Source organism: Oncorhynchus keta, chromosome 19 (genome assembly GCF_023373465.1).
Source record: "Oncorhynchus keta strain PuntledgeMale-10-30-2019 chromosome 19, Oket_V2, whole genome shotgun sequence".
Classification (NCBI taxonomy): Eukaryota; Metazoa; Chordata; class Actinopteri; order Salmoniformes; family Salmonidae; genus Oncorhynchus; species Oncorhynchus keta.
This window is the reverse complement of record NC_068439.1, coordinates 21,044,355-21,070,593: the sequence shown is the minus strand read 5'-3', so window position 1 is coordinate 21,070,593 and position 26,239 is coordinate 21,044,355. Positions and strand designations below refer to the sequence as shown.

General features: G+C 44.8%; 1 protein-coding gene across 7 annotated transcripts in view; it reads right to left on the bottom strand.

Annotated features, from left to right (window-relative positions):
• The window catches only part of LOC118397968 (alpha-catulin-like), a 151,944-nt gene extending 127,068 nt beyond the window's left edge, over window positions 1-24,876 (bottom strand). For 4 of the 7 annotated variants that reach the window (XM_052470015.1, XM_052470017.1, XM_052470016.1 and 1 more), the window contains exon 1: window positions 24,514-24,875. In XM_052470015.1, the coding sequence (XP_052325975.1) occupies window positions 24,514-24,609 (96 nt within the window). In that variant the 5' untranslated portion in view covers window positions 24,610-24,875. Of the gene's footprint in view, window positions 1-24,513 lie in introns of all 7 variants that reach the window. The other 3 variants (XM_052470018.1, XM_052470019.1, XM_052470020.1) reach the window with 2 other exon arrangements.
• Between the last annotated feature and the right edge of the window lie 1,363 nt (window positions 24,877-26,239).

Here is a 26,239-nt window from a genome sequence, read left to right as displayed (position 1 = left end):
AAAAGCTACATTCATTTGGATGCTAATCGAATAAAAGGGGCTGTGTAACTTCTGAATGGAAGGCACAGTTAAGGGGAAACACAGTTTTCAGTCAATGAGAGAAACACCATTGAGTTGAAATCAAATACAAAAGCTCAAGTGTCACATGAAAGAGTTAGTCTTGACTTTCTCCGGGGGTAGGCCTGACAGCCAACTGAATTACGCTCATGAGTATGTGAGCTGTGGTGTGGTTTTCGCGTGAGTCACAATCGCTCTGCTTTCAAATGATTCTTCAATGATCAAACGAAGAGATTGTATTGAAGATGTCAGGTGTGAAAACAAGTCAACACGACTACGTGTTCTATCCTGAGGAAAAGAAGAACTGAGATTGCTTTTCATCATGCTGTGTTGTCAGTGAGAAGAAGAAAAAACTTACAAAATTGAATGGTTACATCAATAAATCACTTTAAAAGTGGTGTCATGTCAAACATCAACCATCAAGCAGAAGCTTAAGTTGAGGGCAAGTGGGATGATTCATTGATGAATTCAGGCAATGATTTCATGCAGACTGGAAAGGCCTGTGTGAATCCTGTGTGTGTCTCGCCCTATGAGACTCTGGCCTTTGACCTCACTGGAGACGCCCCCTCCTCTCACTGCACACACACACACTCATACACTCACACAAGCATACACTCACTCAAGCATACACACATGCACACACAGACACATGTGCACACACACACTCTCGCAAAAACAAGCACAGGCAAGCATAAGCACACACACAACACAGCAAAACACACACACATGCACATACACTTCGCTGGAGGGTGGAAACACAAGCCCTGTCTCTGGAGGAATGCTGGCCCCCCTGCCAGTCTGCACAAAGGAATGTGTCTTGTCACACCACACACACTGCAACCCGTTTTCACTACATGACACACAATCATGTTCTCCAGTACTGTCCAGTGAAAATCTCACTTTTAAAAGTTAATATTCTGTTAACTCATACCCAAATAATGTTCTTGACTCATTCTATACTCGTATTGGTGGCCAAAGCATAAATTGGAGAAAAAAACCCACTTCAAAACCCCCACCTCAAACTTGTATCTCAAACAGACCGTTTAAAAAACGCTTGCTATTTCCTCATAGAGGATGCTGTCATCCTCAAGAGGATGAGCTGGCCAATCAGCAGTCTACTGCCATAATATTTTTAATGACCAGTATACACACACACCATTCCAACACAGAAAAGCTGCTTTTTCACATACTTAATTAAAATAAATTGTAAAGAAAAAATGTTCAGTCATATTGTAATTAATTTCTCTGCTGCCAATGACTGGAACGAATTGCAAAAATAGCTGAAGTTGGAGACTTATCTCTCCTTCACTAACTTTAAGCATCAGCTATCTGAGCAGCATAACGAACGCTGCAGCTGTACACAGCCCATCTGTAAATAGCCCACCCAATCTACCTACCTCATCCCCGTATTGTTTTTATTTACTTTTTTGCTCTTTTGCACACCAGTATTTCTACTTGCACATCATCATCTCCTCATCTATCACTCCAGTGTTAATTTGCTAAATTGTATTTACTTCGCTACTATGGCCTATGTATTGCCTTACCTGCTCACGCCATTTGCGCACGCTGTATGTAGGCTTTTTCTATTGTCTTATTGACTGTACGTATGTTTATTCCATGTGTAACTCTGTGTTGTTGTTTGTGTCGCACTGCTTTGCTTTATCTTGGCCAGGTCGCAGTTGTAAATGAGAACTTGTTCTCAACTGGCCACCTGGTTAAATAAAGGTGAAATAAAAGTCATATTTGATAGAAATCTGGACACACTGGACAGTTACTTTAAGCACCCATATTTCCCTCAAGGCCATAGCTATCTGCAGTCAATCTGTAACCCAAGCCTGACACTGAAGCCCCTATATGTACACAGTGCTTGACTTGGTGTAGGAGCTGTCCATTAGTCGGAAGCACCGAAATTCACATATTACATTATGCTATAGAGACCTCTGATTATTCACTGTTAACGGTTAATACACATGTTCAATGACTTCTCCATGACTTTTAACCACATGACTAATGTTAGAGCCTACATGAAAAGTAAGCATTATTGACACTGGAAGGCTGCTGTGTCTGATCCCATGTAGAACTACCACCTCCTGCCATTGTGCCCTTGATCTAGGCACTTAACACCCCACATAGAACTGCACTGATAGCACCATGTTGTCAACATGTGGTCAACCCTCCATCTGTAGAGCTCCTGGTTGTGCAGGCTTGGCCTTTTCAACATTACAACTAAATACTTTATTCCTTCATTCAATAAATCAGAGATCAACGGATAAGATAGGCTACTTCAAAGCAAGGTGTTTAACTAGGCATGTTTATATATTAGGCTCAAACATTCATGTTTCAGGGGAGATCTATGCACAGAAAAGTCTTTGTTAATTAGGCTATTCTTAGAACATTTTGTACGTTGTTGCAATTACATGTCTCCTGTTTAATCGAGGGGAATCCCTGCTTTCCAACAGTGCAGATTTATTTAGGCTCTACAGTGCCGGTAGAAAGGCAACAACAAAATGAATGCTTAGTTAGCTTTAGTTAAGTAGCGAGATAACCGCTACATGTTTTGTTTTGAATTGGTGATGTAGTTTGTCTGTCTGTTATTATTTTATACCTGCTGCTTTCAATAGCCTGTGTTCTCTCTCCTCGGGCAATGGCCCAGTCGCACTGGCAGACACACGCAGCACCACAGACGTGCACTGAAGTCATTCTGATAATGATTTCCTAATTTCCATGACGTTTCATGACCTTACAAACCCTCATTTAACAATTTGGAGCAGCGCATCATGACATTCAGGCTGGCACATTTTCAATCTCCACGATCTCAAACAGCCTACTGTCATTCACAGATTCACAAACTAGAGGCAAATTAATTTGAACAAAACTGAATCAGGAAATGAATGCCCACCCCCATTGCTATTCAATGAATACATACGAATACATTTAAATAACGGACGTGATCTTTCCTCTTGGAAGCAGTGTTTATTTATAGTGGTCAGCGGTAGGGCTAATGCTAACTTATTAATAGGAAGTTTCATCACTGTGTAAAAGTCACCTTACTGTCACTCTCACTCACCACCTGTCACCACACAGGCTACAGCCACCCAGAAGCACTAAGGCCATAAAAGGCACAACACACTGTCCCTTCTGGCCGGTCAATGCTCCCACACACACGCGCGCACACGCACGCACACACACACACACTCCCTTTCTCCCTGTCCCCCAAGACGCTGCCATCAGATAACCCACCCGCAGCAGAACAGAGATAGATAGCTGATCCTCCTCCACGTATGTGGACCAAGGACAGATACCCTGTTGAAAACTTTCACACAAGTTTATGTGGTGAGAACAGTCATTAATTTTCGTAAACAACAATTAAAGTTAAATATGTGGTTATCTTTTCTGTGTTGAAGTGTAAACAAAGGTTTACTGTTGGAGTGAGGCCAATAATGCATTCTTGTCATCTACACCAATGCTTTCTTTTGTTATACCTGCCAACATACCTGGATACGCTATGGATTTTGACGGAGTAAGCACAATCCATTCCAGAAGCTAATGTTTTAGTGGCTAGCTTCCATTAGCATTAGCTTCATCTGTTCTTATCTGTCTGACGGAGTGGCACTGAGTGCTAGGCTATTCCATGGGGCCCAGACCGGGGACATGATTGATGGAACTAATTACTCTGGGAAGCTGCTTTAGGAAACCAACTCTGCAGGAAGGAAGCATAGAATGTACATACTGGAACAATTAAAGGAGGATTCACACTGGTGTGACTTCTCTTCTCTGAGCTGCTAGCTGACATTTTATCTGTTTTTTTACATCTCCCTTTGGGGTCTGTCTCTTTTTGAAATGTCGCTTGTGGGTTTTTTCCCAAACATTTTTGCAGTGTTAGCTGAAATGTAGGTGTGGAAAGTTGTTTTGAAAGCGACAGAATGTAGCCAAATTTCAAACAAATACGCCAGGCTCATCAATCTCATTCTCATAACTGTCATACAGACAATCATTTACAATGAAAACTCCTCAGTATTGAACGTTGGTTGATCTTTTGCTTGGCGAGGACCTTCAACTCTATCAAAATGACATATCTGTCCCCTTCCTATTCAAATGAGGTTTCTGTGAAGTAAAAACTGCTCTGACTCGCCACGTGACAACAGCAACATTACGCACAAAACATGATCAGAATACTGCAAGCTCCTACTTGGTTCCATGTAGGCTACTCAATCCAGAGTGAGAAGAGTTTGGAATGTGGACGGTTCCATCCCAAATGGCACCCCTATTCCCTTTACAGTGGACTACTTTTAGCCTAGTTCAAGTTGCATTGTCACATGCACAAGTACAGATAAATGCTTTACTTTAACACTCTGCCCAACAGTGCATGGGGTGCCATTTGGGACCCACCCAGCGACTTCGTTACAGACTTCCAGGCCAGCTATGTTCTTTAGAAGGGATGGGTGGGTATTATCAAGTCTCAGTTTACACATTCGACTCACAGAGAAAGGGTAGAAGAAGTAGGAGCTGGGTCATTGTGGACACAACAGGTTCATTTTACCTCAGTGTGCTAGCTACCTTTAAGCCTGGGGCTAAGCTTTCAATAGCCTGTATAATTAATGAAGCTGTGAGTCTGGGACACGGTGTTCTCAGGTGAGAGAGAGAGAGAGAGAGAGAGAGAGAGAGTGTCACGTTCTGACCTTAGTTACTTTATTATGTCTTTGTGTTCGTTTGGTCAGGGCGTGAGTTGGGGTGGGTAGTCTATGTTCTTTTTTCTTTGTTGTATATCTGTGTTCGGCCTGGTATGGTTCTCAATCAGAGGCAGCTGTCGATCGTTGTCTCTGTTTGAGAATCATACTTAGGTAGCCTTTTCCCACCTGTGCTTTGTGGGTGATTATTTTCCGTTTCAGGTTTTGTTCCATACGGGACTGTGTCGGTTTTCATTTATTCTCTTGTTCCTTTTGTTTTCTGTGTCCAGTGATATTTCATGAAACTATATTATGGACACTTACCACGCTGCGCCTTGGACCGATCTTGTCTACTCTTCCTCAGATGACGAGGAGAACCGTTACAGAGAGAGAGAGAGAGAGAGAGAGAGAGAGAGAGAGAGAGAGAGAGAGAGAGAGAGAGAGAGAGAGAGAGAGAGAGAGAGAGAGAGGCACAGAAGAGAGATACAAGGAGAGAGAGAGAAGAGAAAAGGGGGGAGAGAGACAGAAAGAAAGAGCGAGAACTAAAAACCCTAACAAAGAGTTCTGCCGACACATAGGTATCAAGTAATATATTAACACACCAGTGATCAGCCCCCTGCAGTCACAGGAACAGCTCCCAACTCCACTGGCCCGGATGGAGGTCTCTGGACCAATCCATACCTACAGTTACATCCGGCCTGACAAGCAGCAGCAGGCCCCAGACCTGGTACAGCCAGGGGCACTGTCCTCCTGTGGTGTGAGGGCAGAGGGCTGTGAACACTATCAAAAGGACGCTTGGGACACCTGCCAGAGGTAAAAACTCAACAACACCTCAACTCAACAGCGAACCCAGCAACACACAAGGGGGCATAAAACTTGTGAGGCATCAACTTTTACCACAAGTTTGTGATGAATTTCCACTATCAGGCTTCTTTTCAGTGTTTGGCCAAACATTTTTACCTTTCGTCTTTCCCCCTCCGAGACCTGGCCCAAAAATATTCTAAAAGTTCCTGTCCTGACAGTCCTTTTTTCTTAAAAGTCAAGGCTTTGTTCTGTTACGATAACTTTCAATTCATTATCGAAGGGAGGGAGAGGTCCACAGCTGCTCACAGGGAAGCAATTAATACATATAACTAATATTCTGATGTGATTCTCTCTCTGTGGTCCAGTCAGCTGAGAAGAGAGGGGTGAGTGGGGCTAGTTATAGAAGAGTAATAGGAGACAGTTTGATACATGCCATCCATTGCTGGCTGTTTGTTTGCCGATGTCCAGGCAGCAGAACTAATAGAGTGTCTGTCTGTCTGTCTGTCTGTCTGTCTGTCTGTCTGTCTGTCTGTCTGTCTGTCTGTCTGTCTGTCTGTCTGTCTGTCTGTCTGCCTGCCTGCCTGCCTGCCTGCCTGCCTGCCTGCCTGCCTGCCTGCCTGCCTGTCTGTCTGTCTGTCTGTCTGTCTGTCTGTCTGTCTTACTCCAACTGTGGGTGGTAGGCTGACACAAATGAAGACTCAGTCGGCGTGCTTGGGGTCTACAAATGGCATGTCATAAGAGGTGGGGGGAGGGAGAGATAGAGCCACTGTGATTATTATTTCTCCCTGCTGGTCATCTACGAATGTTTGAACATTTTCAAGAACGATCTGGCCTTAATGGCCATGTAATCTTATAATCTCCACCTGGCACAGCCAGAAGAGGACTGGCTACCCCTCAGAGCCTGGTTCCTCTTTAGGTTTCTTCCTAGGTTCCTGCCTTTCTAGGGAGTTTTTCCTAGCCACTATGCTTCTACATTTTGCTGTTTGGGATTTAGGCTGGCTTCTGTACAAGCACTTTGTGACATCTGCTCATGTAAAAGGGGCTTTATAAATACGTACATTTGATTGATTGACTGAGAGAGAGAGGGAGGAAGAGAGCAGGAAGAGAGAGAAAGAGTGAGTGTGCGAGAGAGAGCGAGAGACAGACCGAGAGAGAACATCAACTGCTACTCAATACTGCACTTCACCAAAGCCCAGAGATCATAGGCAGCACCAGTGACAAGACAGTGGATGTTTTGTTTTCTCGATTCATAGAGTGCTTCTCTTTTCTCCCATGCTGGACTGAAAATGAGGCAGGGGGGGAACACGACAAGCCCCACCAAAACCAACAGAGATCGCTTCCTGCTCCCAGCACGCTAACAGATAGAGATATCACGCCTCCATGACATTAATACGGTTTACTGGAAGTGAACCAAGATGCTACCTGATCCTGGAACCCAGAGCAGGTGCAGCCCTGGTCAGGTCTGAGAGGGACAAGGAACCTCTCATCAGTGCTCACCTCCCACCACATCAGTCAGACCCCCAAGGTTGGTATTCACAAACCGTCTCAAACCGTGCTGATCTAGGACCAGGTTCTCCCTGTCCATATGATTGTATTCATTAACACCTAAAAGGGAAAATTGACCCTAGGTCAGCACTCCTACTCTGAGACTTTTTGTGAAAACTGGCCCAGGCCCCCAGGCTTGGGTCTCCCCTCCCTGGCTTGGGTCTCCCCTCCCTGGCTTGGGTCTCCCCTCCCTGGCTTGGGTCTCCTCTCCCTGACTTGGGTCTCCTCTCCCTGACTTGGGTCTCCTCTCCCTGACTTGGGTCTCCTCTCCCTGACTTGGGTCTCCTCTCCCTGGCTTGGGTCTCCCCTCCCTGGCTTGGGTCTCCCCTCCCTGGCTTGGGTCTCCCCTCCCTGGCTTGGGTCTCCCCTCCCTGGCTTGGGTCTCCTCTCCCTGACTTGGGTCTCCTCTCCCTGACTTGGGTCTCCTCTCCCTGACTTGGGTCTCCTCTCCCTGACTTGGGTCTCCTCTCCCTGGCTTGGGTCTCCCCTCCCTGGCTTGGGTCTCCCTCCCTGGCTTGGGTCTCCCCTCCCTGGCTTGGGTCTCCTCTCCCTGACTTGGGTCTCCTCTCCCTGACTTGGGTCTCCTCTCCCTGACTTGGGTCTCCTCTCCCTGACTTGGGTCTCCCCTCCCTGGCTTGGGTCTCCCTCCCTGGCTTGGGTCTCCCCTCCCTGGCTTGGGTCTCCTCTCCCTGGCTTGGGTCTCCTCTCCCTGACTTGGGTCTCCTCTCCCTGACTTGGGTCTCCTCTCCCTGACTTGGGTCTCCTCTCCCTGACTTGGGTCTCCTCTACCTGACTTGGGTCTCCTCTCCCTGGCTTGGGTCTCCTCTCCCTGACTTGGGTCTCCTCTCCCTGGCTTGGGTCTTTTCTCTCTGACTTGGGTCTCCTCTCCCTGACTTGGGTCTCCTCTCCCTGGCTTGGGTCTCCTCTCCCTGGCTAGGGTCTCTCTCTCTGACTTGGGTCTCCTCTCCCTGGCTAGGGTCTCCTCTCTCTGACTTGGGTCTCCTCTCCCTAGCTTGGGTCTCCTCTCTCTGGCTTGGGTCTCCTCTCTCTGGCTTGGGTCTCCTCTCCCTGACTTGGGTCTCCTCTACCTGGCTTGGGTCTCCTCTACCTGGCTTGGGTCTCCTCTCCCTGACTTGGGTCTCCTCTCCCTGACTTGGGTCTCCTCTCCCTGACTTGGGTCTCCTCTACCTGACTTGGGTCTCCTCTCCCTGGCTTGGGTCTCCTCTCCCTGACTTGGGTCTCCTCTCCCTGGCTTGGGTCTCCTCTCTCTGACTTGGGTCTCCTCTCCCTGGCTTGGGTCTCCTCTCCCTGGCTTGGGTCTCCTCTCTCTGACTTGGGTCTCCTCTCCCTGGCTTGGGTCTCCTCTCTCTGACTTGGGTCTCCTCTCCCTGGCTTGGGTCTCCTCTCCCTAGCTTGGGTCTCCTCTCTCTGGCTTGGGTCTCCTCTCTCTGGCTTGGGTCTCCTCTCCCTGACTTGGGTCTCCTCTACCTGGCTTGGGTCTCCTCTACCTGGCTTGGGTCTCCTCTCCCTGGCTTGGGTCTCCTCTCCCTGGCTTGGGTCTCCTCTCTCTGGCTTGGGTCTCCTCTCTCTGGCTTGGGTCTCCTCTCCCTGACTTGGGTCTCCTCTACCTGGCTTGGGTCTCCTCTACCTGGCTTGGGTCTCCTCTCCCTGGCTTGGGTCTCCTCTCCCTGGCTTGGGTCTCCTCTACCTGGCTTGGGTCTCCTCTCCCTGGCTTGGGTCTCCTCTCCCTGGCTTGGGTCTCCTCTCCCTGGCTTGGGTCTCCTCTCCCTGGCTTGGGTCTCCTCTCCCTGGCTTGGGTCACCTCTCCCTGGCTTGGGTCTCCTCTCATCTCGCAGTCTGAGGCAGCAGGCATTCAGTTAGCTCCACTCCAGATAATGAGTCTGGCTATCAGCCACCACTGGCCAATAGATAACCACCAGTGAGGGTGAGAGACACTCCACTTACCTCCCCATTCTCTCAGGTGAGAGATCCCTTCTGGGTAATGACTCTTTCTCCTCTTATCTCTAAAACCAATGAGAAGGAGGAAGGTGAAATGGCACCACACACACTCACACACACACACAGAAACACACAGACAAGCTGTGGATGGATGGGCTGCACTCCATCCCCCATTCCTCTCCTCCCCAGATCTCTGGTGTTGGACTCTTATCATGCAGTATATTAGCAGAGGAGAAGTCCTGATCCAGGACTGAGAACAACTGATGGACACCCTTTATCGCCTCTTAAAAAGACATGGAGTGGTAATGGCTCACTTGATAGCCGGAGAGGGAAGAGGGGAAGAGGAGGAAGAGGCGAAGAGACTAGAGGTCGACCGATTATGATTTTTCAACGCAGATACCGATACCGATTATTGGAGGACCAAAAAAAAGCCGATACCGATTAATCGGATGATTTTTGTTTATTTATTTGTAATAATGACAATTACAACAATACTGAATGAACACTTATTTTAACTTAATATAATCAATAAAAATCTATTTAGCCTCAAATAAATAATGAAACATGTTCAATTTGGTTTAAATAATGCAAAAACAAAGTGTTGGAGAAAAAAGTGCAATATGTGCCATGTAAAAAAAGCTAACGTTTGAGTTCCTTGCTCAGAACATGAGAACATATGAAAGTTGGTGGTTCCTTTTAACATGAGACTTCACTATTCCAAAATAAGAGGTTTTAGGTTGTAGTTAATATAGTATTTATAGGACTATTTCTCTCTTTACCATTTGTTTTTCATACACCTTTGACTATTGGATGTTCTTATAGGCACTATAGTATTGCCAGTGTAACAGTATAGCTTCTGTCTCTCTCCTCGCCCCTACCTGGGCTCGAACCAGGAACACATCGACAACAGCCACACTCGAAGCAGCGTTACCCATAAAGAGAAAGGGGAACAACTACTCCAAGTCTCAGAGCGAGTAACGTTTGAAACGCTATTAGCGCGCACCCCGCTAACTAGCTAGACATTTCACATCGGTTAGACCAGCCATTAGGCTGATAGGCTTGAAGTCATAAACAGCGCTGTGCTTGCGAAGAGCTGCTGACAAAACACACGAAAGTGCTGTTTCGATGAATGCTTACGAGCCTGCTGCTGCCTACCATCGCTCATAGACTTAATTATAACATAACACACAGAAATACGAGCCTTTTGACATGAATTAATATGGCCGAATCCGGAAACTATCATTTCGAAAACAAAAAGTGTATTATTTCAGTGAAATACGGAACCGTTCTGTCTTTTATCTAACGGGTGGCATCCCTAAGTCTAAATATTCTTGTTATATTGCACAACCTTCAATGCTATGTCATAATTACGTAAAATTCTGGCAAATTAGTTCGCAATGAGCCAGGCTGCCCAAACTGTTGCATATACCCTGACTCTGCGTGCAAGAGGTGACACACAATTTCACCTGGCAAATATTGCCTGCTAACCTGGATTTCTTTTAGCTAAATATGCAGGTTTAAAAGTATATACTTCTGTGTATTGATTTTAAGAAAGGCATTGATGTTTATGGTTAGGTACAGTTGTGCAACGATTGTGCTTTTTCACAAATGCGCTTTTGTTAAATCATCCCGTTTGGCGAAGTTGGCTGTCTTTGTTAGGAAGAAATAGTCTTCACACAGATCGCAACGAGCCAGGCGGCCCAAACTGCTGCATATAGCCTGACTCTGTTGCAAGAGAAGTGACACAATTTTCCTAGATAAAATAAATTAAATGTTAGCAGGCAATATTAACTAAATATGCAGGTTTAAAAATATATACTTGCGTATTGATTTTAAGAAAGGCATTGATGTTTATGGTTAGGTACCCGTTGGAGCAACGACAGTCCTTTTCGCGAATGCGCACCGCATCGATTATATGCAACGCAGGACACTCTATATAAACTAGTAATATCATCAACCATGTGTAGTTAACTAGTGATTATGATTGATTGATTTATTGTTTTTTTATAAGATAAGTTTAATGCTAGCTAGCAACTTACCTTGGCTTCTTACTGCATTCATGTAACAGGCAGGCTCCTCGTTGAGTGCAATGTAAGGCAGGTGGTTAGAGCATTGGACTAGTAACCGGAAGGTTGCAAGATTGAATCCCCGAGCTGACAAGGTAAAAATCTGTCGTTCTGCCCCTGAACAAGGCTGTTAACCCACCGTTCCTCGGCTGTCATTGAAAATAAGAATGTGTTCTTAACTGACTTGCCCAGTTAAATAAAGGCTCAAATTCTTTTAAAAAAAGAATAAAGATCGGCCAAATCGGTGTTCGGAATAATTCCGATTAATCGGTTGACCTCTAGAAGAGATGGAAGGGAAGAGACGGAATAGGGCAAGAGGGGAAGAGACGGAAGAGGGGAAGAGACGGAAGAGGGGAAGAGGGGAAGAGACGGAAGAGGGGAAGAGGGGAAGAGACGGAATAGGGGAAGAGGGGAAGAGACTAATAGGACAAGAGGGGAAGAGACGGAATAGTGCAAGAGGGGAAGAGACGGAAGAGGGGAAGAGACGGAAGAGGGCAAGAGGGGAAGAGACGGAATAGGGCAAGAGGGGAAGAGACTGAATAGGACAAGAGGGGAATAGACTGAATAGGACAAGAGGGGAAGAGACGGAAGAGGGGAAGAGACGGAAGAGGGGAAGAGACGAAGAGAAGGAAGAGGGGAAGAGATGGAAAAGGGGAAGAGGGAAAGAGACGGAAATCGCAAGAGGGGAAGAGACGGAAGAGGGGAAGAGACGGAAAAGGGGAAGAGGGAAAGAGACGGAAGAGGGGAAGAGACGGAACAGTGCAATAGGGGAAGAGACTGAATAGGACAAGAGGGGAAGAGACGGAAGAGGGAAAGAGACGGAAGAGGGGAAGAGACGGAACAGTGCAATAGGGGAAGAGACTGAATAGGACAAGAGGGGAAGAGACGGAAGAGGGCAAGAGGGAAAGAGACGGAAGAGACGGAAGAGGGGAAGAGACGGAAGAGGGGAAGAGACGGAAGAGGGGAAGAGTGGAAGAGATGGAATAGTGCAAGAGGGGAAGAGACGGAAGAGACGGAAGAGGGGAAGAGACGGAAGAGGGGAAGAGACGGAAGAGGGGAAGAGACGGAAGAGGGGAAGAGACGGAAGAGGGGAAGAGACGGAAGAGGGGAAGAGACGGAAGAAGGGAAGAGACGGAAGAGGGAAAGAGATTGAAGAGGGAAAGAGACAGAATAAACGGAAGAGGGGAAGAGACGGAAGAAGGGAAGAGACAGAAGAAGGGAAGAGACAGAAGAGGGGAAGAGACAGAAGAGGGGAAGAGACAGAAGAGGGGAAGAGATGGAAGAGGGGAAGAGACAGAAGAAGGGAAGAGACGGAAGAGGGAAAGAGATTGAAGAGGGAAAGAGACAGAATAAACGGAAGAGGGGAAGAGACGGAAGAAGGGAAGAGACAGAAGAGGGAAAGAGAATGAAGAGGGAAAGAGACAGAATAAACGGAAGAAGGGAAGAGACAGAAGAAGGGAAGAGATTGAAGAGGGAAAGAGACAGAATAAACGGAAGAGGGGAAGAGACGGAAGAAGGGAAGAGACAGAAGAAGGGAAGAGACAGAAGAGGGGAAGAAACAGAAGAGGGGAAGAGATGGAAGAGGGGAAGAGACAGAAGAGGGGAAGGGACAAATAGTGCAAGAGGGGAAGAGACGGAAGAGGGGAAGAGACGGAAGAGACAGAAGAGGGGAAGAGACGAAGAGACAGAAGAGAGGAAGAGATAAAAGAGGGGAAGAGACAGAAGAGCGATAGAGGGATGAGAGCGGGAAATTGTGGTCATAGGAAGGGGGTCCAAGATTCCCTAATATGACCAAACCATCTGACCAACTACTACATGTTGACTTCCCACCCCAAATATTAGTGGGATCGGTGATTTTATTTTGTATTTTATTTAACCTTTATTTATCCATGTGAGTAAATTAAAAACAAATTCTTATTTACAACGATGGCCTAGAAATGTGGTGCATCAAAACAAAATACATTGTTGACAGATCTGGGTTTCAAATGAAATCTTTGGTGATGGCCTGCACTAGCCATCTCATGAGTAATCAAATCAAATCCAATTGTATTTGTCACATGCGCCGCATACAACAGTGAAATTATTACTTACAAGCCCTTAACCAACAGTGCAGTTTTAAGGGAAATACCTAAAAATAAAAAAGTTAAGTAACAAATAATTAAAGAGCAGTAAGGCAAGTTCATTCACACAACAACGAGTCAGCCCCAGGCTAGCGCATGTGTTTTTATAGCTGATCTGATGTTATCTTACACCAGACCATTTGCTCTGCCTGTTCTGTGCCTCATGGTTCATGGTGTGTGATGCACACTGGCTGACTGCATCATTCTCCACAGTGCTGAGCAGAGCAGAGTTGGCTTTGGCCTCACACAGAAGCCTATGATGAGGAAACCAAAAAACAGAGGCCTCAACTCACATAGTTAGCCTGAAGTCGACTGTGAAATAATTGATCAGATATGGCCCTGGTCCTGGTCACCCGTGTTGAGCTATAGCTAAACAAACATCATGCTGAGAGAATACAACCTCTTACCACAGGCAAACACACTGCACACCACCACGCACACACATTTCCCTCCTATCCCAGAAGGTGTTTGGTGTGGTAATCCTCTGTGGCTTGCCTTTAAGCCATGGAGTCATTCATCTTCATTACAGTCATGGCTAGAAGAAGCAGATCTGTTATGCTCTCAAACTAGGTTAATGCCTCTACTGTCTGTCTGGGAATTTTAAAAAACGACTTTTCCACTTGGGTGTTTATCATGTCATTCCGCTGCTGGGATGGGTACATTACTAGCCTGGAATCCACACTGATACGCTGGTGAAACAGAGTATATCCCATTGGATTCTAGTCAATAATTGACTGAAAGCCTATCACTGAGGTGTTGTTATGGTAATACATATATTATATTTGATCTTATTCCAGACTGTGAGCAACAACAAAAAAACTCCTCCCTTTCTCAGACCTTTTGACCGTTCAGAAAAACTGCAAGTGGCGCAGAAGTTACGCAAGCATGACAACTCAACTTAACCAACTTGGACAGAGAAAGGATTTCACAGCCCCAATTATAAGAGAAAATATTTTAAGAAACTGTGCTTAGTCTGGCAGAAAAACAACAGAGCCCGTACAAATATGTTATAACAAGGCTTTGGATGTCACAGGCGTTTAAATGTTCCCAGATGAGATCAAAGACTCGGGTGTAATTTATTAGCCTTGTTTTCTTCCCACAAGACCCAAACCTCCAGACAACACCACCACCTCCACCCACGTTTCCAGTTAAGACCCAAACCTCCAGACAACACCACCACCTCCACCCACGTTTCCAGTTAAGACCCAAACCTCCAGACAACACCACCACCTCCACCCACGTTTCCAGTTAAGACCCAAACCTCCAGACAACACCACCACCTCCACCCACGTTTCCAGTTAAGACCCAAACCTCCAGACAACACCACCACCTCCACCCACGTTTCCAGTTAAGACCCAAACCTCCAGACAACACCACCACCTCCACCCACATTTCCAGTTAAGACCCAAACCTCCAGACAACACCACCACCTCCACCCACGTTTCCAGTTAAGACACAGACCCCAGTGTCAGACCTATACTCTACACGGGAACGTTTAACGAAATGAACACCTCAATTATATAGCCAAAGACCAGAACTATTATTTGACTAATCATGGCTTCAAAACAGTAATCGGATGTGAAAAGGAAGCACAAAAGCAGAACTAGATTATCCCTAATTGCCCACCAGCCTACTGTGTGGACCACATCATAGGTAAGGCTGCACAAAGGGCTGGTTGAGACACATTTAGGGCTGTTCCCAACAAAAGAAAATCTTGGTCGACTAAGAGTCGTCTATTCTTTTGACCAATTGATGGGTCTGAATTTTAAAACGTGTATTTTTCCATATATAGACACATCCTATGTGTTTTAATCAAATCAACTATATGCACTGAGTTTGTCTGATGCTTTAAGCGAACTGTTTGATGAAATAATTAAGACACACAAATGACAAGAGGGAGTGCCGAGCCTGACTCAAGACTTGCTGCGCGGTGTTTAAAAAAAGACAGCGAGTGACTGTGACTAGCACCCGCTCTCTCATCCCTGCATCAACAGTGTGTATCACGCTGTCAGTGTTGCTGAAGTGGCAACATAACTACAGACATTTCTGACTGAAAAGTTATGTTACCGAAATCTCTAATTTGTTTAGGAAAAACCTTCCCTATACCCTCAACTAGGGCTGGGCGATATGGCAAATAAATTATCATGATATATATATATATATCATGATAATTTATTTGCCATATCGCTTAGCGATATGAATATATATATATATATTCATTTTCATTCGATACCGATAATTAGCATGACATTAATCAAAGGGCCATTTCTGCTTCAGACTCAAGACTGTCTAAACAAACCAAAGGCTTTAATGATTATTATTTATTGTCGGATGTAGAACTCACAAATAACATTAACTCCACTTTTCATAAAGGTATAAACCCTTACAAGTTATGAACAAGAAATACAAAATAAAAAAAACAAATAGTGCAAGTCAATATGCATTATAGCTGTTAGCCTAATAGCACATCACAGTTGAAGTTGGGGTAGTTGTTGTCTTACAAGTTACAAGCAAGAAAGAAAAGTCTGTCTACTGTCTCTGGATTTAAAGCTGCCCTATGGATGGTCACAATGTTGCCACCTGTGCTAAAAACACAATATGGGGAGTAGCTGGTCGCAGGAATGCACAGGTAGCGCTTTCCAGGTGGCTGACTTTGGGAAAGTGTTTTTGGTGGATCTTCCACCAGTACAGTGAATTGGTTTCACTGTCAGCATCAGGAGACTGAAGGTAGCAGCTGAGTTCGTTGGATGTGGCAGGGCTTGCAAACCATTACAGACTACAAGGGGAAGCACAGCCGAGAGCTGCCCAGTGACACGAGCCCCTAACCAACAATGCAGTTTAAAAAAAATACAGATAAGAATATGAGATAAAAGTAACAAGTAATTAAAGAGCAGCAGTAAAATAACAATAGTGAGACTATTGTACCAATACAGAGTCAATACAGAGTCAATGTGCTGGGGCACCGGTTAGTTGAGGTAGTACGTACATGTAGGTAGAGTTATTAAAGAGACTATTCATAGATGACAACAGAGAGTAGCAGCGGTGTAAAGAAGGTGGGGGGGGGACTGCAAATAGTCTGGGTAGCCATTTGACTAGATGTTCAGGAGTCTTATGGTTTGGGGTAGAAGATGTTTAGAAGTCTCTTGGACCTAGACTTGGCGCTCCTGTATTGCTTGCCGTGCGGTAGCAGAGAGAACAGTCAATGACTAGAGTGGCTGGAGTCTTAGACAATTTTTAGGGCCTTCCTCTGACACCGCCTGGCTTAGAGGTCCTGGAAGGCAGGAATCTTGGCCACAATGATGTACTGGGCCGTTCGCACAACCCTCTGTAGTGCCTTGCGGTCAGAGGCCGAACAGTTGCCATACCAGGCAGTGATGCAACCAGTCAGGATCCTCTCGACGTTGCAGCTGTAGAACCTTTAGAAGATCTGAGGACCCATGACAAATGAGGACCGTGTTAGTTTGTTGGTGATGTGGACACCAAGGAACTTGAAGCTCTCAATCTGCTCCAAAGCAGCCCCATCGATGAGAATGGGGGCGTGCTACATCCTCTTTTTCCTGTAGTCCACAATCATCTCCTTTGTCTTGATCACATTGAGGGAGAGGTTGTTGTCCTGGCTCCACACGGCCAGGTCTCTGACCTCCTCCCTATAGGCTGTCTCGTATTTGTCGGTGATCAGGCCTACCACTGTTGTGTCAAATTTAATGATGTTGTTGGAGTCATGCCTGGCCGTGCAGTCATGAGTGAACAGGGAGTACAGGAAGGGACTGAGCACACACCCCTGAGGAGCCCCTGTGTTGAGGATCAGCGTGGCGGATGCGTTGTTACCTACCCTTACCACCTGGGGGTGACCCGTCAGGAAGTCCAGGATCCAGTTGCAGAGGGAGGTGTTTAGTCCCAGGGTCCTTAGCTTATTGATGAGCTTTGAGGGTACTATGGGGTTAAACACTGAGCTATGGTCAATGAATAGCATTCTCCCATAGGTGTTGGACATTGGACAAGACCTGTGAAATGGCTTTCTCCTGCTCCAGTACTCTTTGCACCATCTTTTGACGTGGTCCCCACCTGGTAGGCGACTCTGTCACCAACTTGCGCTGGGGTAGGTTGTGTTCTTCTTGAGGAAGAACCAGGTCTCTCTTCTTTTTCCACAAATAGGAAAAGGCACCTACCACTTTCTTACACACTACAGTTGCTCGATCCACCCATTTGTCTCTACTCACTCTCTCTAAGGGAAATCAAGAGATTTTAATAAAATTTTAAAATCACAATAATCCCCTTAGTTATGTACAAATCTAATATTTAACTTGATGAAAACAAATGCACATTTAGTTTCATCTAACCAATCACTTCAATATACACAATTGACAAGGCTAATTACCAATGGCCAAGTGTAGACGATGTCCAAGACATTGCAGTCGGGTCCATTTGTTGATTTGAGCGGCCTTCACCACGTTCACACCACTATCTGTTGTAATGCAGACCTGTCTGTCTTGACTGAGTCCCCAGGAGGCAGAGTGTCAATGAGCCCCTCTGCTATAGCTTCACCCGTGTAGTCGTCGGGAAAGTATGATGTTTGAAGGCATTTATTTCTAAGATTCCACTCTTTGTCAATATAGTGGATAGTGAGGCTAATATAAGGCTCTGACGTGCGACTTGACCACAGATCGTTAGTAGTAGGAAAATAGGTCAAATCTGTCTTGAGCTGTTCCTCAACGTTTTCCCTACACTCGGCGTAGAGTTTAGGCAGTGCGGTGTGAGAGAAATGTTTGGGGCCAGGGAGCACATACCTGGGGTCGATTAAATTGATAAACCTCTTGAAACCTTCCTTTTTGACTGTGCTAATTGGTAGCATGTCCTTAGAAATGCAATGCATAATAGCATTTGTGATGTCTTTGTGTCTTTTCGATGTTTGCTCATAGGGCATAAACGCTATCAGTGTTGACTGCTTCGGGCGAACATCCCTATATTGGCTGGTGTTTGAGGGGCGTTTATCAATACCGTGGCACAAACTCAAACTTCCTGCATGTTCCAAAGAGTGATTTTGCTTCAGATGGTGAAAAAGGTTTGTCGTATTACCACTTGGTAGCCACCTGTCTACGACACAATTTTCACCGAACATTGCTTTGCTCTTTGTCGGACTTCAAAAAGCCAAACCACTTCCAAATGACTGAAACAGTTGAACCCTTTTTATAAATAATTTCTTTGTTGGAAGCTGCTCCTTCTCCATGGCTATCACTGCCACTGTTTTCACCTACATCACTATTTTTTTGTGGTTAATAGTGTTTTTTAGTGGGCGTATATCTCTCCACGTGCATATTGTCACTTCTCCGCACGTTCCTGCTGCGTCACAGAGATGAAATGGACCTAATTATTCTATTTCAACATAATCTAAAATGATTCTAAACGTTTTTATATTGTTATTGAGGGAAGCAATTACCTCAATAATTATTGAGATTGATTTATCGCCCAGCCCTACCCTCAATGCGTTCTCTCCTTATGTGACACATGTACGCATCACATGCACGTGACCAATAGGGCCTTACCTATAGCATATCATAATCACATCGAGAAATTGGTACATCGTAACACATGATAGCAAAATCAATGAAGAGGATATGACAAATAAACTCTAAAAGGGAATGTTTACCGGTTGCTCAGGTTGTAAAGGGGAAGTCAGATATGTGGAATAAATTTGACTAGTTGTGGAACATACTGGAGCTCAAGAAAAACAAGGTAAGGAGCAAGTGTTGCATGCATATTAGGCCTATGTGTGACGAACAGGTTCTGTTAGAATACAATCTACTTTTTCTGACCGTTTGGAACAATGTAGACAACACTAGATAAATTATAAGTGTACCAGAGAGTCTGTTGTAAAGTTTTTTTGTTAAGCCGCATTCCTGAATGCAATTTCTGATATGGAATGGTTTAGTCCTATTTATTGTTTACGCTAATTATTCAATGGTCGCTTTATTTTATGTTCAAACTCAAATTCTTGAATGCATTTCACATCATGAATGACTTGTATGATGTGTGAATTTTTATTTTACCTTTTTTTAACTAGGCAAGTCAGTTAATAACAAATTCTTATTTTCAATGACAGCCTAGGAACAGTGGGTTAACTGCCTGTTCAGGGGCAGAACGACAGATTTGTACCTTGTCAGCTCAGGGATTTGAACTTGCAACCTTCCGGGTACTAGTCCAATGCTCTAACCACTAGGCTACCCTGCCACCCCAATGTGATGACATGAACAAATAAATGATTGATTGATACATATATATATATATATATATATATAGTATATATATATATATATACTGTAAGCATTCAAATAAAGGCATAAGTAAGTTACGGTATTAAGAATAAACAGGATGCTCTCTTAGGCTTACAGCTCGATGGTGGTGATACAAGGCTGCTATAATAAACCTACTAAAGATGATAATAATAGTAATAATAACAATAAAAAGGAGATCTGCTGCCTCCACCACATTGTTCTCAAAAACAGTATGCTGGTTAACTTTGCTATTATGCACATAGCAACATGGTCTAGGAAAAGGCGCCAATTCAACAGCGCAGTGATGTGTTTCAGAACCGCGGAGAGCGACCACTATCCAACGCTGGAGAAAGCGCATTTGCTGTAAAATAATATTATTTTTTATTTGTGTTACACCATTGCTGTTACATAATTTAACCATATACAATTTCAGTGGCACATGTTTTAGACTGATAGACTGTGCCATCCCCACGGCCTCCACAATGGATCAGTCCACTCAGACAGGCATCAATCAGACTGTCTTGTACACCATGATTTGTAAAAACAAATGTGGTTACTGATCGACTAAAGAAATCTTTTACCAGGTCCTGAGAGTGGCCACAGTGACGGAGGGTGCAAAAAGACAGGTGGACGGACGGACGGACAGGCAGGTAGACAAACAGATAGCCCGGAGGTCAGACAAACAGATAGCCAGGCAGTCAGACAAACAGATAGCCAGGCGGTCAGACAAACAGATAGCCAGACAGTCAGACAAACAGATAGCCAGGCGGTCAGACAAACAGATAGCCAGACGGTCAGACAAACAGATAGCCAGGAGGTCAGACAAACAGATAGCCAGGCGGTCAGACAAACAGATAGCCAGGCGGTCAGACAAACAGATAGCCAGGCGGTCAGACAAACAGATAGCCAGGCGGCAGACAAACAGATAGCCAGATGGGCAGACAAACAGGTAGACAAACAGATAGCCAGATGGGCAGACAAACAGGTAGCCAGGCGGTCAGACAATCAGACAGGCAGGCAGGTAGACAAACAGATAGCCAAGCGTTCAGACAATCAGACAGCCAGGCGGCAGACAAACAGATAGCCAAGCGTTCAGACAAACAGATAGCCAAGCGTTCAGACAAACAGATAGCCAGGCGGTCAGACAAACAGATAGCCAGACGGTCAGACAATCAGATAGCCAGGCGGTCAGACAAACAGATAGCCAGGCGGTCAGACAAACAGATAGCCAGGCGGTCAGACAAACATAGCCAGGCGGTCAGACAAACAGATAGCCAGACGACAGACAAACAGATAGCCAGGCGGTCAGACAAACAGATAGCCAGATGGGCAGACAAACAGGTAGCCAGGCGGTCAGACAATCAGACAGGCAGGCAGGTAGACAAACAGATAGCCAAGCGGTCAGACAAAACAGATAGCCAGACGGCAGACAAGCAGATAGCCAGATGGGCAGACAAACAGATAGCCAGACGGCAGACAAGCAGATAGCCAGATGGTCAGACAAACAGATAGCCAGACGGCAGACAAACAGATAGCCAGACTGCAGACAAACAGATAGCCAGACGGCAGACAAACAGATAGCCAGACGGCAGACAAACAGATAGCCAGACTGCAGACAAACAGATAGCCAGACGGCAGACAAACAGATAGCCAGACGGCAGACAAACAGATAGCCAGACTGCAGACAAACAGATAGCCAGACGGCAGACAAACAGATAGCCAGATGGGCAGACAAACAGATAGCCAGACGGCAGACAAACAGATAGCCAGGCGGTCAGACAAACAGATAGCCAGACGGCAGACAAACAGATAGCCAGGCGGTCAGACAAACAGATAGCCAAGCGGTCAGACAAACAGATAGCCAGGCGGTCAGACAATCAGACAGGCAGGCAGGTAGACAAACAGATAGCCAGGCGGTCAGACAAACAGATAGCCCTACGGCAGACAAACAGATAGCCAGATGGGCAGACAAACAGGTAGACAAACAGATAGCCAGGCGGGCAGACAAAAAGATTGGCAGGTTGCTGTAACCTTGTGTGTGCATACATGGTGCGGGACCATAGAGATAGAATATTGTAGCCATAGAGACACAATATGGCAATCTTCTATATTATAATGTTCTGAGCATGTATAAAAGTGTTCCATTTCATTCTGTGGTTGTTGAGGTGTGCGGTCGTGAGCAAGTCCAGCTGTACATCTCCCTCCCATCTACTAGAGATTACATGCTGATGGGAGTAGAGCTGATAACAGAACAGAGGCTGTGAGAAGATCAATGTCACAGTGTACAGACAGGGGTGGAATCTGCACCAGAATAATCTTCCCAGGATTTTTCTCAGCGACACAGACTATTCATCCACCCCCCCTCTAACCACCCCAGTCCCAAAGGAGAGCCCACACAATGCAGGCAGTCAGATAATCATCCAGAACCTCCTTCTCCAACCCCCCAACCCCACTCCCAAAGGAGAACCCACACAATGTAGCCAGTCCCTCACAATCTACTTCTGCCCTCTACACAACAGAAGCCTCACTTCAGGGAAACTTGTGTATTACATTTACATTGTATCTTCAACACTGTCTGGTTGCATGATTATCTCCAATGACATCATGACTTTAACAACAACAACCAATATGGAGAAAACATTTAGCAGAGATTATCTGCATCGCAAACGGTTGCTATGGGGATTCTTACAAGGGGAGAGAAAATGTCATTGTTGAGCAAACATTTTGTCCTTGATGCTTTTGTTACATCTAAAACAGCAAGAATGTGAATGTCATTATAGCACGCCCACACAATGATCTTCCTCACCATCGGAGAGAATATAGGAAACTTGAAACAGACCTTACAGCTTGATTTTGCAGCACTGTAGCCTTACATTCAGTAAGTTGGCTGTGCAAAGTGCATGAATGACACAATAACAACTCTGCTAGTTTTTCAAATTAGTTGCTATGAAAAAGTTAAGCTAGAGAAGGCCTTTTCAGCTTTCCTTGAGAAAGGCAGAAACATTGATTTTACAGCTCATTTCATCAACAAATGAAAGCATGTACAACCTGCTTCTTCACCTCAGATACATGGAATTAAAAAGCACACAGCCCAGTGCTAAATGAATGCATTGGAATGACAAGAGTATCCTAGACCTACGTCATGCAGCTCTCCTCTTGAGAGGGGTATCCACAAGGACCACACTAGTGGCCTTATCTTTCAAATGAGCCAGTGCCAATAGAGGGAGGACCCAGGCTTTGACATCCCTCTGAGGGGGAAGGGTCCTGGACTGAGACCCCCCTCACCACTGTATTGTCTGGGACTCTGTAAACCCTCATTGGAGAGGTGCCCCACTGCCTCTTTCCACTGTAGATGAATAGAGACACACCAGTAGATATTACATGTCTCTCTGACCCTTCTCCAATAGCCACTACCTCTAAAACATTAGCATTTATGTGATTCTCACTGTCTCATTCCCCCCATTGATGTGACACAATGCAAGCTGGCCATGTGACTTGCTAGAATTGGAAATTAGCCTAGAGGCCACACAAGAGCATAATGGGTTAGTTTTACACATGCTGACACAGGAGCTATTTGTGAAAATCTGATTATGTTGTTTATCTGAGCTGGACAAATCCTATTTCTCAATGGGGATAATAGACATACATTGCTTATAGCTTAATCTATAGAACTGTAATAGGCTATGATTTTAAACTGCAGAAGAGCAGGTACTTTTTGTTATGTGATGAACCCCTATTAATCTAAGGCTGTGAAGAATGGGGCGGCAGGTTAGTGGTTAGAGCGTTGGACTAGTAACCGGAAGGTTGCAAGTTCAAATCCCCGAGCTGACAAGGTACAAATCTGTCGTTCTGCCCCTGAACAGGCAGTTAACCCACTAACAAATAAGAATTTGTTCTTAACTGACTTGCCTAGTTAAATAAAGGTAAAATTTAAAAAAATTAAATGGTTGGTGTGCCAAATTAGAGTTATTGATTGAAAAACAAAACAAGTATGTCAAAGTAATTAGAGGGGGTGGGGTCAACTCTGTTCTGGAAGTCAGATTACTGGGGCAAACTGTGTAAAACTATTGATATTCAGAGAAACTTGCATGTCTTGCATGGGTATAGGCTAGTCACCATAATGTTCTCTGCATCTAGTGAGGGGAGAAAAGTTAACATAAATTCGGAGAATATAGGCTATTTGTAACTTTTCGTCTACATTTTGGGGTCAGCCCCGTTGTGCACTAATTAGAAGGGGAAGAAACAAGGATAAATGTTCACAGACAATTTGATACATGAAATGTACTGAAAATAAACAGTTTCCACAATAGTTCATCAATGAGCAAATTACACATTGTAGCTTTAGTAGGCCACCCTTTGAAACTTCCTTGTGATCATGTCCCCACATTCTTTCCCAAGTTGAGCCCTATGCAATTAAATCATTTGATATTTAAAAAAAAGATGTGGAGCATTTACAGCAGTTGGATATTTCACTGGGTACAAATTCCACCCTTAAAAAAATATTGCAGTTTTGAAACAGCTGTAAAAGTGCAATAACTGCGGTCAACTGTGGGTTTATTGACGCAGTAATTACAGAATACTACACTCTAACTGCAGTTACACTGCAAAATTACTACAGTAACAAAAAAAACGGTTATTTTGGACGCAGTATTTGCAGCATACTGTAGTTATACTGCACTCTAAATGCAGTTATACTGCAGTGTACTGCCGTTACACTGCACTCTGACTGCAATCTTTTTTCGTCAGGGCAAAACTTCTCAACAACATGAACATGCGGCGGCCTCCACGTAAACAAACGGGAACAACGCAGTTATTCCAATGCACCTATATCAAACTTTCACATTGACAGAAATGTCGGAATAGTTTAAACAATCGACGACTTGAGAGTGAAAGTGCAATGCAATCTCCTTCAATCCACAACACACTGCGTTAGCTTGGTAAATGAAACAAAATAACAATTCGTCCTTTAAGAATGTTCATGGACAAAGTTTTACTCGTTTCGTTCTGGCGCACAACAACTCACCTGCGAGACCAATGGGATAAGTGTTTGTTCCACCGACCGAGTTTTGATTTCCAGTCCGGAATCAAAGTTAACACTGCTGCAAGGAGATGAAGCCATTCCAGCCGATCTCTCTTTATTACACAATGCACTACTGGGTTACCGCTACCTTGCTTAACGTTTCAGTAAATTACCGTAAAGTAATGTGTGAAAGTATTTGGGGTTTATTCCTCTAGTTACACGGTCGACTGACTGACTCTAAAGAAGCATAACGTTTTAATCCACTCGTGTTCGGCTGTGCTGCATTCTGTGCGCCCGCTAATGTCTATGTAGTTTACTCAACTACGACAGACAGAGGAGTCTGCAGCAACTAGCTAGAGAGTGGGTTGGCTCTCCAGGACTCTAGCCTTACGAGTAAGAACTGACAGGCACGCACATACACGCACACAAAGGTTGTAACGATCGATCGCGAGAGAGAGCACACTGGGGACAAGGACGTTTTAGTCTCTTATTTACAGAGCTCATTTCAGTTTGTCTTAAACTCGTACAACATGGTTTATTGTCCGCATAGCCTTTAGCCTACCCCAGTGTTTTGTTTACATGGTAGTAACCCTTGACTAGTTGATGTAATATTCCATGACTCTCTCACAAGAAACAGTTTTACAGGACAAGCATCGAAGACAGCTCTCTCTACCTTCTCAATTCACATGTTAACTTCATAGCAGGCGTTTGCTCAAGCTTATTGGAAGAATGAAGACATGTATGTAACAAGGTGTTTGCAGGAATGTGAGTCTTTGATGTGTGTTAAAGCCATCTCTTTGGTGATTGGCAGCCTGATAGACTATACATTATATTAATATATATATATACAGTAGCAGTCAACAACAAAAAAGTACTCATTCAACGGTTTTTCTTAATTTTTACTATTTTCTACATTGTAGAATAATAGTGGAGTCATCAAAACTATGAAATAACGCATATGGAATCATGTAGTAACCAAAAAGGTGGTAAACAAATAAAAATCTGTTTTATATTTGAGATTCTTCAAAGTAGCCACCCTTAACCTCGATGACAGCTTTGTACACTTTTTACATTCTCTCAACCAGCGTCATGAGGAATGCTTTTCAAACAGTCTTGAAGGAGTTCCCACATATGATGAGCACATGTTGGCTGCTTTTCCTTCACTCTGTGGCCCAACTCATCCCAAACCATCTCAATTGGGTTGAGGTCGGGTGATTGTGGAGGCCAGATCATCTGAGGCAGCATTCCATCACTCTCCTTGGTCAAATACATCTTACACAGCCTGGAGGTGTGTTTTGGGTCATTGTCCTGTTGAAAAACAAATGATAGTCCCACTAAGCACAAACCAAATGGGATGGAGTATTGCTGCAGCATGCTGGTTAAGTGTGCCTTGAATTCTAAATGAATCGCAGACAGTGTCACCAGCAAAGCACCCCCACACCATCACACCTCCTCCTCCATGCTTCACGGTGGGAACCACACATGTGGAGATCATCCGTTCACCCACTCTGCATCTCACAAAGACAAAGTGGTTGGAACCAAAAATCTCAAATTTGGACTCATCAGACAAAAGGTCAGATTTCCACCGGTCTAATGTCCATTACCCATGTTTCTTGACCCAAGCAAGTCTCTTCTTATTATTGGTGTCCTTCAGTAGTGGTTTCTTTGCAGCAATTCAACCATGAATTGTGTGTCAAATCGGAGGGCATGCTGTCCGGTCCTCTGGCAG